The sequence below is a fragment of the Brachyistius frenatus genome, unplaced genomic scaffold (genome assembly GCF_029030835.1).
Source record: "Brachyistius frenatus isolate BFR_SWC_R1_liver_20210118 unplaced genomic scaffold, ASM2903083v1 Contig_245, whole genome shotgun sequence".
Classification (NCBI taxonomy): domain Eukaryota; kingdom Metazoa; phylum Chordata; class Actinopteri; family Embiotocidae; genus Brachyistius; species Brachyistius frenatus.
In genome coordinates, this window is record NW_027210844.1 from 25,994 (window position 1) to 43,322 (window position 17,329).

At 46.4% G+C, this 17,329-nt stretch overlaps 1 protein-coding gene across 2 annotated transcripts; it reads right to left on the reverse strand.

Annotated features, from left to right (window-relative positions):
• Positions 1 to 1,153: 1,153 nt before the first annotated feature.
• LOC138634064 (ankyrin repeat and MYND domain-containing protein 2-like) lies at positions 1,154 to 10,583 on the reverse strand. Of its 2 annotated transcripts, none has more exons than XM_069720671.1 (10): positions 10,462 to 10,583; positions 10,103 to 10,167; positions 7,749 to 7,887; positions 7,546 to 7,644; positions 6,986 to 7,146; positions 5,578 to 5,792; positions 4,250 to 4,358; positions 3,944 to 4,072; positions 3,733 to 3,856; positions 1,154 to 2,061 (listed from the first exon to the last, which is right to left on the reverse strand). In XM_069720671.1, the coding sequence occupies exons 1-10, from the start codon at positions 10,526 to 10,528 to the stop codon at positions 1,907 to 1,909; spliced, it is 1,263 nt and encodes a 420-aa protein (XP_069576772.1). In that variant the 5' UTR covers positions 10,529 to 10,583; the 3' UTR covers positions 1,154 to 1,906. The 2 variants fall into 2 exon arrangements, with proteins under 2 accessions (XP_069576772.1, XP_069576771.1); XM_069720670.1 differs by having other exon boundaries at positions 4,223 to 4,358.
• Between the last annotated feature and the right edge of the window lie 6,746 nt (positions 10,584 to 17,329).

The window sequence follows — 17,329 nt, forward strand, 5'->3', positions numbered from 1 at the left end:
AACAGTCCTCTGTGTAACAATGATGGCATGAGCTGGACAGTTTGAAGTGGATTGATTTTCAGTGGTATCAAAGGGGAGAGCGGGATAGTTGGAGTAAAGTCATTGTCACTGAGCTCTGGGAAAGGGTTGTAAGCAGACACTTTGGGTCTTAGGGGCACAGCGTCGGCAGGATGAAGGTGAGGAGGAGGCTTTGTCTGGTACTGCATGATTTGGATAATGGACATGCACATACATCATGATGGTGAGATCATCCACGCAGCTTTGGCTGGATAGAGCCCAGAAAAAAACTCTTAAATAACTTTAAAGTCCTGCCATCAGCTGGTTCCTGCACAACATCACAGGAGACACAAACTGCACAGAGATGAGTCTTCATTTAGTTCAGAAACAGAAACCGTCCTCAGGCCTGATAACACTCTTCATACTGCAGCAGGAACTCTATAATATATCAGAAACCATTTATTTTTCTCAGAGCAGGTTTAACATTTTATCCAGATGAATAACATGAAGATCAGTGAAGTGTTACATGGATCAGAGAGCCTGACAAACACAGTTCCTGCTGTCAGAAGGGTTTTGTTGGACACAGGTTTGTCCATCAGTGTTGATGTAAGTACTTTTCACCTGAGGATCAGAGAAGGAACACGCTGCCATCTAGTGGTGGAACTAGTGTAATGTTACAAACAGGGCTTAGGAGGGGAACTGGAACCCTTTAGAGAACCAGTGAACAGTATGGAATCACTGTGTTCTCTTTATTTATTTTTTTACTATTTTCTACAGTGAAGATCGAAAGTGCACACATCAGAACATTAAAGAACACAAAGGTAAGAAAATGAGTGTAAACAAAGAAAATACAAGAAGCCCCTGATTTCTACTTTAACAGCGTCACCTGTGCTGTCAGTGTGTTCAGCAGCTCCACCAGCTCACCTGGAGTAGAGCCAGTCTGTTAGCACTGGGTCTATGTGGTAAATACAGCATCACACCTGCAGACAGCTTCTGATACACACTTCTCTCAGTTGGACGGTGTCGCTCTGAGAGGTCATTGTTAGGACTTTAAACACGTTAAACCTGGTACACACTTCATTATATTTGTGTAAATAACTTCACACAGTCCTTCGGATGAAGGCAGACTTTATTCATTTGATGAAGGCAGACAGTGTTTTAAATAACTCCATTTTATTAGAGCTCAGAAACACATGATGAGGTACACATCACTGCATCAAACACTGTCCACTCTGTGAGGTTTACCTGGTTAAATGCTGACACCAGGACATTTACATTCAGGAAACAGTCAGCTGTTATTTAACTATGAGACTCAGAGCTGCATCTGATTCTACACGCAGATGAAACGTGTGTTTTCTTAAAACTGATTGAACCAACCCACTAAAACTAGAGTCTGTCCCTCCAGGAAATATTCAGGAGTGTAAGAATAACAACTAAATAATCTGCCATTCACAAGCTGCTAACACAGAATAACAAGATAAAGAGATTTACACCTGATACTTCACTGATGCTGCGGCCCTGAGCTCATTTCAGGTCAGACTGATCTGACAGAATCTACCTGTGAGCTGCAGAATCGCTCCTCCTCCTCCCCAGCAGAGGAACTGTGACCTTCAGTGAGATGGAGGATCATTCTGCAGCTCACAGGTTCAGTCAGGTGTTCCCTTCATTTACAGAGCCACAGAGGTCAGAGGCTGGAGGTCTGATGTCGGAGATACTGGCTTTATATTTACAGTCATCCTCTATCCTTTATATTATTGATCATCTAAAAGTGCGTGTGTGAATTATATAAATCTATAAACAGTAAGCATCCTGCTAATGTGGTTTTTGAGCCTCTCCATGTGTGAGTGTTTGAATGTTCACAGAAAGAGCTGACTCAGCATGGTTCAGGACCCGGGCTAGTTGTTGCGCCTCAGTCCTGGGAGCAGGGCAGTCCGTCCACAGAGCTGGAGGGACGAGCAAGCAGCTCTGCAGGGCAGCCTCCAGCAGCAGCCACCTTCTCCTCCGCCCGCAGACACAGCTCCTGCAGGAAGTTGGCTGTCTCCATCACCAGGTCGCTCTCATCATCTAACAGGGAGCAGAGACAGAGAGGTTGGAGCGGCAGAGCATCACAGAGGGCTCACCTGTCGCAGCTCTGCAGGTGAAACAGTGGAACAACCCACTTCACCATCTGCTGCTGTGTGGGCACGAACTCAGCCTGAGTTCAACTGTCTCTGACTAAAACGGTGATATTTAAGAACTAGAAGCTGAACAGTTAAGAAGCAAGTTAGAAACTACGCTGACCTGCAGGTTTTAAAATAAGCAGCGTTTGTAGCAGCTCAGCCAGCATCTTTCCAGGAACATGATCCGACTCAACACACAGTACCACAGCGTGCACAATTAAACTTCAATCTACAATCAGTGCAGGTCTCTGCATACACTCCCTTCCACTCCCCCTCTTTGTGGCCCTCAGCTGTGAGGAGACAAGACTGAGCATGGTCCGAGCTTTACTGGTGTCACCAGTAATGTAAACCTAAATACAACTCAGAATGCAATGTTTTGCACATTATTTTGAACTGAGCACTGATAACAAGCTGGATGGTCCCTCTCCTCTTTAACCTGGAGGATGCAGCGTCCATGATTTCCAAACAGAACCTCAGATTGTGATCCATCAGACCTCAGGACAGTTCTCCACTTCACCTCAGTCCATCTTCAATGATCTCGGTCCAGAGAAGGCGGCGGTGTTTCTGATCGTGTTTCTATCTGGTTTCTTCTTTGGAGAGTTTTAACCTTCATTTGTGGACGCAGCGATGAACTGTGTTCACAGACGATGGTTTTCACAAGTGTTCCTGAGCCCATGCAGTGATTTCCACTCCAGAATAGTGTTTTTAATGCAGTGCTGCCTGAAGGCCTGAAGATCACCACCATCCAATATTGGTTTCCAGTCTTGTCCCTTGTGTTCAGAGATTTCTCCAGATTCTCTGAATCTTTTAATGATATTATGAACCGTAGACGATGAAATCCACTAATTCTTTGTAGTTTTACGTTGAGGAACATTATTCTTCGATTGTTGAACTATTTTTCCACAAAGTCTTTCACAGAGTGGTGAACCTCTCCCCATCTTCACTGATGAGAGACTCTGCCTCTCTGAAATTATATTTTTATACTCAATCATGTTACTGATCTGTTGCCATGGTAACCTGATTAGTTGTTAGATATTGATCAGGTGTTTTTTTTAATCTTTACACAACTTTTCCAGTCTTTTGTTGACCCTGTCCCAACTTTTTTGAGATGTGTTGCTGCCATCAAATTAAAAATAAGAAAATATTTTTCATAAAACAATAACATTTCTCAGTTTCAACATTTGAAATGTTGTCTTGGTTTATTTTCAATTAAATATTTGTTTCCATGATTTGCAAATCATTACACTTTGTTTTTATTTACATTTTACACAGCGTCCCAACTGTTTTGGGAACGGGGTTGTATTTGTAATTGTTCCAGCAACCTTTGTCTTAAAAACAGCAGCAGCTCTCTGAAGGACACTGAAGAAGAATCTTTAGGGTGCAAAATAATCTGAGGTTTCATCTGGCTGAACAGACGCCTTCATGGTGTTACTGCATGATGGACAAGAGTGCATCAGAGAGTACTGGACCTGTGTGTTTAATCAATCCCACTCATGATCAGTGAATCAGTAAAGATCATCACAGAGTGCTCAGAGGTTCTGCTGCGTTGTGCCAGAGCACAGAGGAAGATGAGCACCTTTGAGTTCCTTCAGCCGCGGCGTGTCCCTCTCCAGCTCGGCGTCTTGCTCCTGCAGAACCCTGCACATCTTTTTATGGGTGAACCAGTGGAGCTTCTGGCACGTCAAGCTGCAGTACATCACCTTCAGGACAGGGCAAAGATCTGAGTCAGATCACCCAGAAGAACTCTGATGAATAACATTACAGATGTTCACATTCATCACACTTACCGCTTTACACAGGGAGCACCTCTTATCTGCCCCCCTCTCCCCACAGGTAGCACAGTAGTCAGCATCCACGAACGTCATCTGACCGGTGAGGGCCTGCATCAGCACGGAGAAGGCTGTGGGGTTGTTGCCCTGGAAACAAGATGCAGGGGTGTGTTCAAGTTCTGTCATCGTAATTGAGAATTAGTGATGTGTGACACGTCTATTATCAGTACCACTGACGGCTCCATCACTCTTCCTCCTGAACATTATTTCAACGCTGCAACGATCTTCTTCACTTACGATCTCTACCGGTGCAATGCTCCTCACCAGCTGCTGCAGGAGCGTGGCCTCGCAGTAAGGAAACTTCCTGATGCAGTCCCGGATGAACTTCTCCTGGTACTGAGGGAAGCCGTCGCTGTCTCTCCCCCTCAACAGGCTGGAGCCCCCCGCAGGTTGGAGACAACACAACAAGGTCAGGAGTGTTATTTTAACACAGACTTTAACTACACTCTCTGTGGGTCATTAAACACAACATGATGAACCTGGTGGGACTCCTATAGAACTGATGGCAATATCATGGTGTCAGGGGGCAGAGCCAGACTGATCACTGGGGCTCCACCTACATCCATCACCCACCTATATTCATCCATCCATCCATCATCAATTTATCCATCATCCATCAATCATCCATCATCCATCCATCTATATCCATCATCAATTTATCCATCATCCATCCATCCATCCCTCCCTCCACCCATCCTTACATCTATATCCATCTACATCCATCCATCCATCCATTATCCATCCATCCATTTACATCCATTGACATCCATCCATCTACATACACCCATTCAGCCATCTACATCCATCCATTTACACCCATCCATTCATCCATCGATCTACATCTGACCATTTACATCATCCATCCATTAATCATCCATCCAGCATCCATCATCCATCCATTTAGTGTCCATCCATCATCCAGCATCCATCCATCCATCCAGCACCCATCATCCATCCATTTAGCATCCATCCATCCATCTACATCCATCCATCCACCTACATCCATCATCAATTTATCCATCATGCATCCATCCATCCCTCCACCCATCTTTACATCTATATTCATATACATCCATCCATCAATCATCCATCCATCTACATCCATCCATTTACATCCATCCATTCATCAATCATCCATCCAGCATCCATCCATCCATTTACATCCATCCCTCCACCCATCCATCTACGTCCATCTATCCATCCATCTACATCCATCCATCCATCATCCGTCATCCATCATCCATCTATTTAGCATCCATCCATCCATCCATCCACCCATCCACCCATCCATCTATCCAGGGGCTGGACTTTGAATGAAGGCAGGTTTGTCATTAGTTCATCAAAGGACCAACAGACATACTGACAGACTATTGCTCTCATTCATACCAATCAATCAATCTTTGGACAGTTGGAGGCAGCTGGAGAAAACTCTCACAGGCACAGGGAGAACATATAAACTGTACAGAGTCCAGCCGAGGCTAACACAGAACCTTCTAACCACTGCACCACCATGTGGCGTCTAATCATCCAACTTAACTTCAGGGAAGAAATCTGATAGAACTTAGGACACTCAGTCCAGCCAGAAGCCTCACCTCTTGACAAGTGTGTCCAGTGTGTCATCACGTTTCTGGAGGAAGGCCAGGCATTTCTGCAGCACACAGCTGATGTAGTGCATTTTCATGGCCAGGACCTCGTTCATTTCTTGCTGCTTCACACACTGCTCACACAGCAGATCCATCACCTGGTAACACTTCTCCAGAGCGGCCACGTTCACCAACGCAGGGTCCTCCATCACCAGCATCACTATCTGGCAGACGGACAGTTGGTTAGTCAAACACTGTCTGGACGGAGCTGTGGTGAGTGTTAGTGTTAATGAGGCAGGGAGGGGAGAGTGTGTTCTGGATATATTCATGATACAGCATACACCATGAATCCATGTAGGAACTTTTCATTACTGACAAGGAGGCAGACAGTAAAAGAAGCGGGATGTTAATCCCTGACAGAGGAACAGAGAGCCGTGATCTCGTCATTTCGTCATCTTCGTCTGCCGGTACCACTAAGATTTGTTTAATACATTGTAGAACACATCAGACGGGGCATCATAAACACATATGAACAAACAATGAAGAAACATTCAGGACCAACAACCAACCCTAAAATAGAACTAACAGACCCTAAAATAGAACTAGGAGTCTGCAGCTGCAGCAGCTCTGTGATGCTCTGCATGCAGTTTTTACAGTGATGCTGTTAGCATGCTAAGGACTTTATTGACACGCATTCCCGGATGAAGCATTTCTCTCAAAACCACAACTTCTTATGATGGTTCAAGAAGAGAGGTCAAAGGTCACCAAAGCCAAAGTGTTTCATCTTCTGGGCACCACAGATATCTGTGCAAATGTTTTAGGGCAACAGATGCAGGAGCTGCAGGAACTTGCACAAAAACAAAAATACAAACCTCCCGGTAGCAGAACAGTCAGAGCATCACCAGGCGGAGTCTGTACACTCTGATGAATAAAATCACTTTTCGGAAAATAAAAAACACTGAGAATAATTAGAATGAACTTTTGAACAGATATTTGAGGTCCCTCCAGAATGGATTGCGTGAACTTTGATGTCTCAACTGGTTTGCATTTGTGAATAAAATAATCAGTCCATCGATCTGCTTCAACTCTTCTAAAGGATGTGTTATGAACACTGACGGTCCACAGATAATGATCCATGATGAGTTAGGGACCCCATGACTATTGAATAAAAGAAACATCAACATTTAATGGCAGGAAATGTATTCAGCAGACACCTGTAAACTTACTCGAGGCTGATCCATGTTTTACTCATGTTTAATGAGCCTTTTCTGTGGAGCAGCCCGATAAATTAACTTCTTATGACTGAGAACAAGAAAACAATCCAGAGTGCTGGAGACTTTTTCCAAGGTTTTACATTTATAACAACACCATGAGTTCACCACCTGATATGAATGTTTCAGCTCCTAGTAGGCCTCACCTTGACCGGGTTGAGGTTGGTGGTCATGATGATCTTGTGTAGGGGTCCTGCCAGCCGGGGAGGCAGCTTGGGTTCCCTCTCCAAGCCCCGTGGGATTGTGTAGTAGTCCAGCTTCGCCCGCGAGAAGAAGTTGTTGATCACCGTCACACAGTCATGCTGGCCTGGAAGGAGAGTTCACCCATTAAGAGAGTATATCCTCAGAGAAAAAACACAGGAACTTCACATCTGCTAACACTGTGATCACAAGTGACCACATGACACGTGATTGTTCACATGGGAAACATGTATATTGTAGTTTTGGAACCTTTTCCTGGTGTAATGTGTGAAGTCTGTAGATTACCACGTAAACAATTCCACATATTTTCCATGTTGTCATGTATTGCAACATGTGATAAACATGTGATAAACATGTGATAAACATGTGGCAACATGTGTCAAACATGTGATAAACATTCATCATACATGTGATAAACATGGGTCATACATGTGGTAAATATTTCATACAATAGACTCTCAGTAGACTCTCAGTAGCAGACTAAACCCAGTGAAGTCTTTCTCACCTACAAACGCTGCCATCTGAGCAGCAGTGCGCCCCACAGAGTTCACCAGGTCAGTCTCCGCTCCTGCATCCAGCATCATGGAGGTGATGTCCGTCTTCCCTGGAGGACAAACACAGATCCGATAGTTAGAAACCAGCCATGACTTCCAGTAAATCTGTCTGTTAGACCAGATACCATCAATAAAAAGTGACACACAGGTGTACCTGACAGGCCAGCAAACATGAGGGCAGTGTATCCATACTCGTGCTGGTTGCAGTTGACGTCGGCCCCGTGCTGCAGCAGCAGACGACACATGTCTGCGCGGCCCTTATAGGCTGCATGCATCAGAGGAGTCATGCCGTTCTGGAGGAGCAGAGGACAACATGACCGGACGCTGATCACACAGGAGGACGAGAGGAACATGATGAGAGCAGAATCATCATCTCCACCCTCAGGAGGTGATACATTTCATGTATCGCACATGCACACACGCGCGTGCGCACGCGCGCGCACACACACACACACACACACACACACACACACACACACACACACACACACACACACACACACACAAAGAACATTTGAGCGCTTTGTGCTATCCCACCTCAGGTTCATTACAGACCCCTCCTGGACCCTGCAGATCCAACAGGTCCTCCACCTCTTCCTCCAGAACCTGGACTCTGCAGGGACCTATCAGATCCTGTTTGTGGACTTCAGCTGGGCTCTGCTGCAGGACAAGCTCTCCCAGCTGCACATGACTCCACCTGCTGGTGGATCACTGACCAAATGTCTGACAGAAAGCAGCAGGTGGAGCTGGGAACACACATCATCAGAACCAGTTCTTCTGCAGGTGGCATCCTTGACCTCTACTGAATTGTAAAGAGCTGTTGCTCCACGAAGTGGTCAGTCTGAAGTCCGCAGCGACTCCACCCTCACTGAGCTCATCTCTGAGGGGGAGGAGTCTTCTAGGAGGGAGACAGACCATGTGGTGGAGCTGAAGACCATAGAGGTGGAGGTGGACCTCAGACAGACCCCAGCTCCACCTCCTCCATCACCATGAGTGACTACCAGCTGACCCTGTGGAGTCCTGCTGCATCCTGCTCCTTCATCACCCAGCAGAACATCATCATCCTCACCAAGAAGGCTCCACAGAGAAATAACTTCAACCTGCCTTCAGTGATGGTGCACTTCTCCACCGTCATCACTGAGTCCACCTCCACCTCCCCCCCCAGCGTCTGCTACTCTGCTGTCACTGACCAGGACCAGGACAGACTGCAGCGCATCGTCCTCTCTGCTGAGACGCCGATTGGCTGCAACCTGATGTCCCTCCAGGACCTGAAACTTGCCGTCTCTCCAGAACCTCCAGGACCTGAAACTTGCCATCCCTCAAGAACCTCCAGGACCTGAAACCTGCAGTACCTCCAGGACCTGCCGTCCCTCCAGGACACTTCCTGTTTACACCGTGTACATTTGCATTAGTACATATTGTTGTATTTGTTTTTTTTGTGATTGTGTGACTCCACAAAACCAGGACAAACTGCAGGTGTGTACAAACTTGGTGATAAATCAGATTGTGATTGTGTTCTGTGTGCGTTCTGTGTGTGTACTAGTGTTCTCCTGTATGTTTCCTCTCATCAATAACTGTCACTGACTGTTTATTTAGACTGTAATTCGGTCTGCAGACACTTTATGAACGACAGCAGAAACCTTTAGACCAGGGGTGTCAAACTCATTTTAGTTAAGGGGCCACATACTGCCCACTTTGATCTCAAGTGGGCTAGACCAGTAAAATCAAAGCATACATAACGACAATATTTCTCTTTGTTTAAATCATTGGTGAAGGTTTCTGGATAATAAACCCTGTTTTAAGGTCTTTCTACAATAAACTAGAAACATAAAGAGCAAAAACTCAGACATCAGCCCACTGTTTATCTGCCCCGGCTCTCCTCTGCAGATTCCCTCGCTTTGTGACGCGTTTGATGTCAAACGCGTCACAAAGCGAGCAGCGAGCGCTGCTGCCTGTGGCACCGAGCGCTTCTTCCTCCGGAGCAGACGTCGCATTTACGCTGTTTTTGAAGCAATTACTGGATCGATTAAAACAAAAATAACAAAATGTTTGTACTCATAAACCTCCATATTCTCATAGAAATGCAATTTATGTCTTTCTGTAATTTTCACACTTAGCAAAGTCATCTGGCAGGCCGAGCTGGACCCCTGGCGGGCCGGATCCGGCCGGGCCGTATGTTTGACACCCCTGCTTTAGACCCTGTTTGCTGATCACATGATGTGTGTGTTGCTGGAGGTGACAGTGATGAGGTGACACCTGACTCTGACAGACAGCCTGTCAGATACGTGAAGTGATTCTATTATGACACAGCTTGGAGGGCTGCCTGTCCTCTCAGCAGTCGTCTCCATATGTCCATCACAATGGACAGCATATGTCACAGTGACATCACTGCTGGGAGAAAGTGTGTGTGTGGGGTGGGGTGGGGGGCAGTTTAGTTACTCCATACATAACTAGACTTCAGTGTGTCTGCAGTAAAATGTCCATGAAAACGTGAACAGTCCTTCATACCTCATCCAAACAGTTGACTCGTACTTGTTGGCTGTTGAGCAGCTGAGCAGCTTCCTGTACATCTCCTGTAAACACAAACAAACACTACCTGCTGAGACTGAAACTGTCAGAATGAAGATAAGGAGTCAGTCTGGATCCCTGTGGGCCTGTTTACTGTTGAACCAAGACTCCCACAGCTTCTCCTGCTAACACACTGTTCACGTACAGTCAACACTTTGATCTTCCTGGTAGATATTAATTTATCACACTGTGATGTGATGTTGGGTCTGAACGGACCTGCTGCTGTGAGATGTAAACTACAGAAGATGTTTGTCCTCAGAGCTGACAGATGGAGGACAGAAGCAGCTCAACGGACCTACCTGTAGCGATGACCTGCAGGATCTTCCTCTCCGGGCCCGAAAGGTCTCCTCTCTGCGGGGCAGTCATCCTCCGAGGTCAGCTGGTTCTGATCTGGGCTCCTCGGTGCTGCTCTGTCTCCAGGTGGACTGATCAGCTGCAGCGGACAGCACTGAGTAGACCCGCAGCAGGACCATACCACTAATCCGCAGAGGGGTGGGGCACCTGTTGTAGTCTGAATAAAACCTGTACAGAATCAGAGGGAGTCTTCTGAAGGTCTTTTTACGTCACTGTTACACTTTATAAATACGACACGTGATTGTGCAGCTCTGACCACGCCCCCTCCCTCCTGTTGTGAATGTCTCCCTGAGTGAACACCCTGCAGGGACTGAGTGAGGTCTGTCCTGCCCGCTGCGGAGCGCACTCCCCCCGCGGCCGGACCACCCAGAGAAGAGCCTCCACCGAAACCAACCTGACGCAGCCTCGGGTGACTCTACAGGTAAGACCACCCGGATCCAACCTGACTCTACAGCAATTCAACCCAACCTCCTCCATGTTCCACAGAAACAGAACCCAACCTCCTCCATGTTCCATAGAAACAGAACCCAACCTCCTCTATGTTCCATAGAAACAGAACCCAACTTCCTCCATGTTCCATAGAAACAGAACCCAACCTCCTCCATGTTACATAGAAGCAGAACCCAACCTCCTCCATGTTCTACAGAAACAGAACCCAACCTCCTCCATGTTCCACAGAAACAGAACCCAACTTCTTCCACGTTCCACAGAAACAGAACCCAACCTCCTCCATGTTCCATAGAAACAGAACCCAACTTCCTCCATGTTCCATAGAAACAGAACCCAACCTCCTCCATGTTCCATAGAAGCAGAACCCAACCTCCTCCATGTTCCACAGAACCAGAACCCAACCTCCTCCATGTTCCACAGAAACAGAACCCAACCTCCTCCATGTTCCATAGAAGCAGAACCCAACCTCCTCCATGTTCTACAGAAACAGAACCCAACCTCCTCCATGTTCCACAGAAACAGAACCCAACTTCTTCCACGTTCCACAGAAACAGAACCCAACTTCTTCCACGTTCCACAGAAACAGAACCCAACCTCCTCCACGTTCCACAGAAACAGAACCCAACCCCTTCCATGTTCTACAGAAACAGAACCCAACCTCCCCCATGTTCCATAGAAACAGAACCCAACCTCCTCCATGTTCCACAGAAACAGAACCCAACCTCCTCCATGTTCCATAGAAGCAGAACCCAACCTCCTCCATGTTCCACAGAAACAGAACCCAACCTCCTCCATGTTCCATAGAAGCAGAACCCAACCTCCTCCACGTTCCACAGAAACAGAACCCAACCCCTTCCATGTTCTACAGAAACAGAACCCAACCTCCCCCATGTTCCATAGAAACAGAACCCAACCTCCTCCATGTTCTACAGAACCAGAACCCAACCTCCCCCATGTTCCATAGAAACAGAACCCAACCTCCCCCATGTTCCACAGAAACAGAACCCAACTTCTTCCACGTTCCACAGAAACAGAACCCAACTTCTTCCACGTTCCACAGAAACAGAACCCAACCTCCTCCATGCCATGTTCCATAGAACCAGAACCCAACCTCCTCCATGTTCCACAGAAACAGAACCCAACCTCCTCCATGTTCCATAGAAGCAGAACCCAACCTCCTCCATGTTCCACAGAAACAGAACCCAACTTCTTCCACGTTCCACGTTCCACAGAAACAGAACCCAACTTCTTCCACGTTCCACAGAAACAGAACCCAACCTCCTCCACGTTCCACAGAAACAGAACCCAGCCCCTTCCATGTTCTACAGAAACAGTCCCCCATGTTCCATAGAAACAGGACCCAACCTCCTCCATGTTCTACAGAACCAGAACCCAACCTCCCCCATGTTCCATAGAAACAGAACCCCTCCTCCATGTTCTACAGAAACAGAACCCAACCTCCTCCATGATCTACAGAACCAGAACCCAACTTCCTCCATGTTCCATAAAAACAGAACCCAATCTCCTCCATGTTCCACAGAAACAGAACCCAACCCCTTCCATGTTCTACAGAAACAGAACCCAACCTCCCCCATGTTCCATAGAAACAGAACCCAACCTCCTCCATGTTCCAAGGAAACAGAACCCAACTTCCTCCATGTTCCATAGAAACAGAACCCAACCTCCTCCATGTTCCATAGAAGCAGAACCCAACCTCCTCCATGTTCCACAGAAACAGAACCCAACTTCTTCCACGTTCCACAGAAACAGAATCCAACTTCTTCCACGTTCCACAGAAACAGAACCCAACCTCCTCCATGTTCCATAGAAGCAGAACCCAACCTCCTCCATGTTCTACAGAACCAGAACCCAACCTCCTCCATGTTCCATAGAACCAGAACCCAACCTCCTCCATGTTCCATAGAAGCAGAACCCAACCTCCTCCATGTTCTACAGAAACAGAACCCAACCTCCTCCATGTTCCACAGAAACAGAACCCAACTTCTTCCACGTTCCACGTTCCACAGAAACAGAACCCAACTTCTTCCACGTTCCACAGAAACAGAACCCAACCTCCTCCACGTTCCACAGAAACAGAACCCAACCCCTTCCATGTTCTACAGAAACAGAACCCAACCTCCCCCATGTTCCATAGAAACAGAACCCAACCTCCTCCATGTTCTACAGAACCAGAACCCAACCTCCCCCATGTTCCATAGAAACAGAACCCAACCTCCTCCATGTTCTACAGAAACAGAACCCAACCTCCCCCATGTTCCATAGAAACAGAACCCAACCTCCTCCATGTTCTACAGAAACAGAACCCAACCTCCTCCATGATCTACAGAACCAGAACCCAACTTCCTCCATGTTCCATAAAAACAGAACCCAATCTCCTCCATGTTCCACGGAAACAGAACCCAACTTCCTCCATGTTTAACAGAAACAGAACACAACCTCCTCCATGTTCCATAGAAACAGAACCCAATCTCCTCCATGTTCTACAGAACCAGAACCCAACCTCCTCCATGTTCCATAGAACCAGAACCCAACCTCCTCCATGTTCCACAGAAACAGAACCCAACTTCTTCCACGTTCCACAGAAACAGAACCCAACCCCTTCCATGTTCTGCAGAAACAGAACCCAACCTCCCCCATGTTCCATAGAAACAGAACCCAACCTCCTCCATGTTCTACAGCAACAGAACCCAACCTCCCCCATGTTCCATAGAAACAGAACCCAACCTCCTCCATGTTCTACAGAAACAGAACCCAACCTCCTCCATGATCTACAGAACCAGAACCCAACTTCCTCCATGTTCCATAAAAACAGAACCCAATATCCTCCATGTTCCATGGAAACAGAACCCAACCTCTTCCATGTTCTACAGAAACAGAACCCAACCTCCCTCATGTTCCATAGAAACAGAACCCAACCTCCTCCATGTTCCATAGAAACAGAACCCAACCTCCTCCATGTTCCATAGAAACAGAACCCAACTTTCTCCATGTTCCATAGAAACAGAACCCAATCTCCTCCATGTTCCACGGAAACAGAACCCAACTTCCTCCATGTTTAACAGAAACAGAACCCAACCTCCTCCATGTTCCATAGAAACAGAACCCAATCTCCTCCATGTTCCACAGAAACAGAACCCAACTTCTTCCACGTTCCACAGAAACAGAACCCAACCTCTTCCATGTTCTACAGAAACAGAACCCAACCTCCCCCATGTTCCATAGAAACAGAACCCAACCTCCTCCATGTTCTACAGAAACAGAACGCAACCTCCTCCATGTTCCATAGAAACAGAATCCAACTTTCTCCATGTTCCATAGAAACAGAACCCAACCTCCTCCATGTTCCATAGAAACAGAACCCAACCTCCTCCATGTTCTACAGAAACAGAACCCAACCTCCTCCATGTTCCATAGAAACAGAACCCAACCTCGTCCATGTTCCATAGAAACAGAACCCAACCTCCTCCATGTTCCATAGAAACAGAACCCAATCTCCTCCATGTTCCACAGAAACAGAACACAACTTATTCCACGTTCCACAGAAACAGAACCCAACCTCTTCCATGTTCTACAGAAACAGAACCCAACCTCCCCCATGTTCCATAGAAACAGAACCCAACCTCCCCCATGTTCAACAGAACCAGAACCCAATCTCCTCCATGTTCCACAGAAACAGAACCCAACTTCCTCCATTTTTAACAGAAACAGAACCCAACCTCCTCCATGTTCCATAGAAACAGAACCCAACTTCCTCCATGTTCCATAGAAACAGAACCCAACCTCATCCATTTTCCATAGAAGCAGAACCCAACCTCCTCCATGTTCTACAGAAACAGAACCCAACCTCCTCCATGTTCCATAGAAACAGAACCCAATCTCCTCCATGCTCCACAGAAACAGAACCTAACTTCTTCCACGTTCCACAGAAACAGAACCCAACCTCCTCCATGTTCTACAGAACCAGAACCCAACCTCCCCCATGTTCCATAGAAACAGAACCCAACTTCCTCCATATTCCTCAGCAGGTATGATGTTATGTTCTGTTCTTGGAGAACTTCATCTTTTCCTCTGTGAACTCAGAGCTGATGGGAGTTAACAAAAAGATCCAGTTCGGTCTAGTGTCCAGAGGACGTCCTTCCAGAAGCGTTGTGTCTTTGTCCTCCTGGTCGTCTTCATTGAGCCCACTGGAACAACTGAGTGTTGTGGTTCATGTTGTTCCTCTGGACTTTGTGTCAGACAAAGACTTAAAGCTGAACACAGTTATTAATCTGTCGTATCCTGACTGTCTCAGTGATTGTCAACACCACTGACCCGTCCATCTTTTATAGATCAAATCAGAGCTCAGACGTCGTCTCAGAGGCTCATCTTCCTTCTACTGGTTATATTCGTTAAAACACACATTGACTTTCACACAACTTTAACTCCCTGTTTTTCTTTTCCACAACTTGATAATGGAAAGGTTATTTATTTATAACTCCCACACCCCCCCTACACACACACACCCACACACCACCACCACCACCTTACACCCACACACACACTTGTATGTGAGAGAGGACATGGCTGAGGTGTGAGTTACTACATTATGTTCGTGGATATTAAAGGACTCATCACTGAAATGTTCTCTATGATTTTACACTGTGTTCATCCATCTAGCCTCTGTCCGGCTGCAGTAGAAGATGTACTGTATGTTCTTCAAGTTGTTTGACTGAAACATTTGACTCTAGATAAATAAATACTTGATTCATTCTAGCAGGAACATTATAGGAGCTGTATTCAATTCAATTCAATTTTATTTATATAGCGCCAAATCACAACACAGGTTATTTCATGGCACTTAACACATTAAAGTCCTTACAGCAAGACTTTACAACATTATACAGAGAAACCCAACAATTCAACAATTCCCACACAAGCTAGGAGGGAAAAACCTCCAACAGAGGGAAGAAAAACTCCCTCTGAACAGGAAGAAACCTCCGACAGAACCAGACTCAGAGGTGGAGAACATCTACCTGGACCGGTTGGGGTGAGAGGAGAGCAGAGAGAGAAAAGGACAGAATAGAGATACAAGAGAAGAACTGTTGGTGGAGACGACAATCACAGAGCAGAGACATGCAGCTCCATGATGGGACATCTGGAAAAGAAAGAACAGAAACTACGCGATTGGGGGAACTGAATAAGCTGTATGTGGGAACAATTTGTGTGAGGTGTTCATCCTCATCTGACATGTTCATCTCCCAGGACGGTGATATCTGCACCTCTGACTTCATGTCTCTCCCATCATTCTGAATGCAGCTCCGTCACAGAGGAGCAGCAGACTGTGATCATCTTCCACATGTGGTCACAACCTGAACGTGTGACTCTAATGTCAACTGTTCTGATTGTAGAGATCATCTGCGTGTCAGGCTCAACATGTGTGTGGAACACCCAGTTTATACAATCTGGAGCTTCTTTGAAGCAACATCCAGATATGAAGCATTGTCTGTTATCATGGCAAAAACTTTGTGTTCTTTCAAAATGTGAACACATGAAGATTTCTTTAAAGTCCTAAATACATATAATTTATCATAGAGTCAGGACAAACAATTCAATTCCCTTTTAATCTAAGTAGCAGCTGGTCATAGTGGACTCAGTGATGCAGCAGGTCAGTGATGCAGCAGGTTTCAGTGATGCAGCAGGTCTCAGTGATGCAGCAGGTCAGTGATGCAGCAGGTCAGTGATGCAGCAGGTCTCAGTGATGCAGCAGGTCAGTGATGCAGCAGGTCAGTGATGCAGCAGGTCTCAGTGATGCAGCAGGTCAGTGATGCAGCAGGTCAGTGATGCAGCAGGTCTCAGTGATGCAGCAGGTCAGTGATGCAGCAGGTCTCAGTGATGCAGCAGGTCTCAGTGATGCAGCAGGTCTCAATGATGCAGCAGGTCAGTGATGCAGCAGGTCTCAATGATGCAGCAGGTCTCAGTGATGCTGATGCAGCAGGTCTCAATGGTCTCTGCTGATTATAAACCTGTTTGATCTGTAGTTTGATCCACAGTCCTGACAACAGAGCATCCATTTAACACATAAAATCTATGAGGAGTGAGTGAGAGACAGACAGACAGACAGACAGACAGACAGACAGACAGACAGCAGATAGAGAGACAGACTCAGACAGACAGCAGACAGACAGATAGGCACACAGAGACACACAGACAGACAGACTCAGAGACAGAATCAGACAGACAGTCAGACAGCAGATAGACAGACTCAGAGAGACAGACTCAGAGAAAGAATCAGACAGACAGACAGGCACACAGCAGACAAACAACAGACAGACAAACAGACTCAGAAAGACAGCAGACAGAAAG